A 3983-nucleotide genomic window follows, 5' to 3' on the forward strand; every position below is an offset into this window, starting at 1 on the left:
TAACAGCAGCAACTCGAGCACATTGCTGCCCCCTATATGTCAAGAGGACAAATAACACCTTTTCTGTTCAAATTGCCAACCCGCCACAGTGGCGTGTGTTGATCAAATTCACCCGCCACTTCAAATATTTACCCGCATTTGGCCGGTGGCGGGTGCTAATTTACACCCCTGAATTTAACCCTACCTGCATTTGTCATATGGAGGGTTTGATTTTGTCTAGGAAATTTAACATCAGCTGTAAATGTGCAACAATAATATGTGTTCAAATAAATAACACCACTGCAGGCACTTGATTTGTTTTGCTTAAAGGAGGATAAGATAAAGGTGTAACATTTCATGGCACATGATCTGCATGACATAAAATATGCCCTTGTAGTTTCAGACGTGCACACGGGCAAAATAAACTCATCTGGAAACTGTTATACTTTTGCCAGATTTTGGATAAGATTTAAAAAGTATTTGATGTATTATCCAGTCTGTTACATCAGAACAGTGAGGCAGAGCCACTCTGACAAATGTAGCTGAAATAATAACAGCATTCACTGTTGCGGTGTCTGTGAAAAATACTCTAAATATGTAGAAAATCTTAACCTGCCTCGGTGCTTGACAGCGCAAATCAGCTAGTGTTAAAAATCATTTGACTGCAAGAGTTTGTGATGTTTATGTGAAAAATGTTGAATCGTTATCCCTTCATCAGAAGTGCTCTTGGAGCTGGTTAAGATTTTGAACACAAAAACAACCCCAGAGAAAACTCCTGGGTGGTGCTGCATTTGTCTACAAGAATATCTCCTAATTAACACTGGAGTAACCCATTTCCTGCTGCTGAACTGTTAACACCGCTTCTGATCAACTTATCAGGAAAAACAAGAGAGACACCTGGGGCGTGAGTGTGTGTATTAGGCTGTACCCTGTCAAAGTGATTGAAAGAGGATCGGAACTCATTCATCTGCTGCTGGCTGATGCCCTTGGCATCCCGAGTCAGGATCTGGGTCTCGATCTCATTAATGGTTCGGGCAATGGTTGTGAGGAGCAGCTCCCATCCGACACGGATGTGCTGTTGGTGTGGTGCAAGAACAAACATGTTAACGCAGAGGAGACAAATCTGAACCAGCTGATTAAAACCTGCATATCTGTAACACACAAATAAATGTATTTTCACATATATAAATTTGATGCATCTTGTATGATAGATTATATATGTAAATTTATGTTTCATACAGCCTCCTGTCAACTCTGTGTGCATACATTTGCAATCATTTCCCTCTGCCTTGTACCTCCATAGTGTAATTGGTGTGTTTGTTGTCAAAAACAAGCGACTCTTGGATTAGCTGGTGGTCTCCCTCCAACTTGTCTACGTTGGGCTTGTAAGCAACAATGACATGCTCAATTTGTTTCAGCTGGGTCATCTGGTCTTCCAGCGTGCCTCCAATCTCCAGGGAGCAGCGCCCAATTTCCTGTCAAGATAACGCATGCAACAGGGTCAACTTCATTTTAGGACCAATTTGGATCTTGGGATGCCAGTTTGGAGATCTCATCCTCATATGCAAGGAGCAATTTTCTTGCACCTAACAGAAAATTCTGACAGGTTACACAGAATTTAATAAAGACAACTCATAGGTGTATAATAATTTTTTGGGAATTTTCTTGGCAGCATTCATATAATGTAAAGGCATCATCAGTGCAGCTCCACCACACATGATGCGGCTGAAAATAATTATCTTTCAGTTTAAAATGTTAAAACTTTGTTTTGAAATCTCCATAATCAAACCTCCATCCTGGCCTGAATCCAGGGTCCAATGAGATTAGCCTGCGCAGCAAACTGCCGTCTCAACCTTTCATGAGCATGCTGGCGTGCCATCTCCTCCTGGAGGGCGCCGTCCCTCTGAGGCACCAGCTTCTTCACCTATGAAATACACAGAAAGACCACATGTTATTGTGAAGAGCTGATTTTCATCTGAAACAAGATATTTAACAGACTTGTGATCTAATATTTACATAGATTCGTAGTGGGTGCCAAGCTAATTTGGGTCAGGGTGATTAAATCCAACCAACTAGTTGAGAGGCGAGAGTATGTTTATGTGGGACAGTTAACCAATCTACTAAAATAAAATCCAACTGAAAATAAGAAATCCCTCCTACAGAGATTGTGGATGTCATAAACTTTGGGTTTACCATTACATCAACTTAAATGTGTTAAGTGCAAAAGTTGTGTATCTATTATGCAAAAATAATAGTGTATGCTAGAAAAAGAATAAGAAAAAGTGATAAATCCTGTTTACTTTTATTCCCTGCAATCTTATTATGTGTCTGGTCTATTAATATGCAGTATTCTGCATAATTTAAGCTGTGAATTCCATGCATTTTTCCTCAATGGCTGTAGCTAGACATCAAATATGGTGATGAGTTGACCTTGTATTTGACCCAAATGTGCAAAACCTGGGAAAAATAAATAAATAAAAAACTATAATGACCCTCACCTGCTTTCTTCTCTACTAATTCTTAAAATGTCTGACTGTAGTGTTGAATTTTTAAAAGGCAGGTTCAGTGAAAATGTACTTCAGTCTGTGAGACAGGAGATATGAATGTGGTGCAGTCCCACGTACATTAGGACACCTGATCGCTGTATTTTGAACAGGGAAACGTGCCATCTGAATAGTTCCGTGTAAAGTTTTAGAAGTAAAGATACCTTCTCCCACTTGTTGAGCAGCTCCTCAACTGTAATGGTGCTGTAGGGATTGATCATGTTGGCCTTAATCCCATAGCTCTGGGAGATTTTCTGCACCTCATTGTGGATTCCCAAAATGGCCTGCCTCTCTGCATCTGCCTCAGGCAGAGTGGCTTTAAACTGCTCATGAGCAGCAATTAAACTCTGAAAAAGGAAGAAAATATTGTGGTTAGTCTCACTCGGACTTTATTGGCAGTAATGCTAAGAAATGATCCTCTCGTCTCAGTGTTCTGGGAGCACTTTATGGTTACCTGGACCTCCTCGATGGTGTGAACGATGAACATGTCCTGCAGATCCTCCATGGCTCCTTCCATCCAGTTGTTGAAAGGAGCTGATCTTTTGGCAAACTCCAGAAACAACTGATCAATAGTCTCTAGCAACTTTTCTGTACGCTGAGAAGATAAGATATACATTTTTAAACAAACAAATATTACACAAGGAACATTACATAACTCAGTTATCAACATGTCTCAAATCTATACATCCGCTGACCCGTTTTGCTGAATAACAGGAGACATAATGCTGTCTTTGCCATATTAATCTCCACCCTTTCCACTCTGGCTTGGTTGTTACTGACAAAGTCCTCCCTCACAGGCATGACTATGATGTGAAGCAGGGTTTGGACAAACTCCTGTCACTGTCATTCAGACTTAATCCTTGGCACTCTTCCCAGGTCTTCACACATTTGCAGATTTGGAATGACCAGCATGGATAACAGGAAGTGACTTGCGGGCTTTGAGACAGTCATTTGAACTGAAATACATTTATTTATCCCTTCAACCCATCTACACAGGATTTGTCAGGAGATCCAGTTCTCTTCATTCTTCCGGTCAGATACATCTAAAATATGCTTACATTCATAGCTCAAGTTGGTTTCAGATGCAATTTTGTGTTTTACCTGAAACATTAGCACCCTCTTGTGAGGACTTGAAGATTTCAGGAATGAAAAGCTTTAGAAGCAGCAGGTTTCACCTGCTTGACAGTCACAAGTGAGATATGAAATCTGTCCTTGTGAGAAGTGCATCTCACCTCTAGTGCCTCTCTCCTCTTCTGAGTCAGTGTTCCCAGCTTATCCCACAAGTCACAGATGCTCTGGCAGCGCTGGTTCACAGAGGCAACAGCGTGGTAATCCAGCTCACTAAAAAGAAAGAAAACTGTTGACAAGTTTCCTAGAACCGTCAAATATGCCTCCAGTAGGAGTTTATTATTTGATAGACCTTTTAAAAAACCTTATACAGGAGCAAGCTTTCAATTTCCC

The 3983-nt window shown here is 40.7% G+C and overlaps 1 protein-coding gene across 2 annotated transcripts in view; it reads right to left on the minus strand.

Annotated features, from left to right (window-relative positions):
* actn2b (actinin, alpha 2b) overlaps nucleotides 1-3983 on the minus strand; it is a 23623-nt gene that overhangs the window by 3585 nt on the left and 16055 nt on the right. For both annotated transcript variants that reach the window (XM_017432317.3, XM_037973393.1), the window contains exons 13-18: nucleotides 3755-3863; nucleotides 2977-3117; nucleotides 2687-2869; nucleotides 1769-1903; nucleotides 1275-1454; nucleotides 908-1054 (exon numbers count right to left, since the gene is read on the minus strand). In XM_017432317.3, coding sequence (XP_017287806.1) covers nucleotides 908-1054; nucleotides 1275-1454; nucleotides 1769-1903; nucleotides 2687-2869; nucleotides 2977-3117; nucleotides 3755-3863 — 895 coding nt within the window. The remainder of the gene's footprint in view (nucleotides 1-907; nucleotides 1055-1274; nucleotides 1455-1768; nucleotides 1904-2686; nucleotides 2870-2976; nucleotides 3118-3754; nucleotides 3864-3983) is intronic.

This window comes from Kryptolebias marmoratus, linkage group LG22, assembly GCF_001649575.2.
Source record: "Kryptolebias marmoratus isolate JLee-2015 linkage group LG22, ASM164957v2, whole genome shotgun sequence".
Classification (NCBI taxonomy): domain Eukaryota; kingdom Metazoa; phylum Chordata; class Actinopteri; order Cyprinodontiformes; family Rivulidae; genus Kryptolebias; species Kryptolebias marmoratus.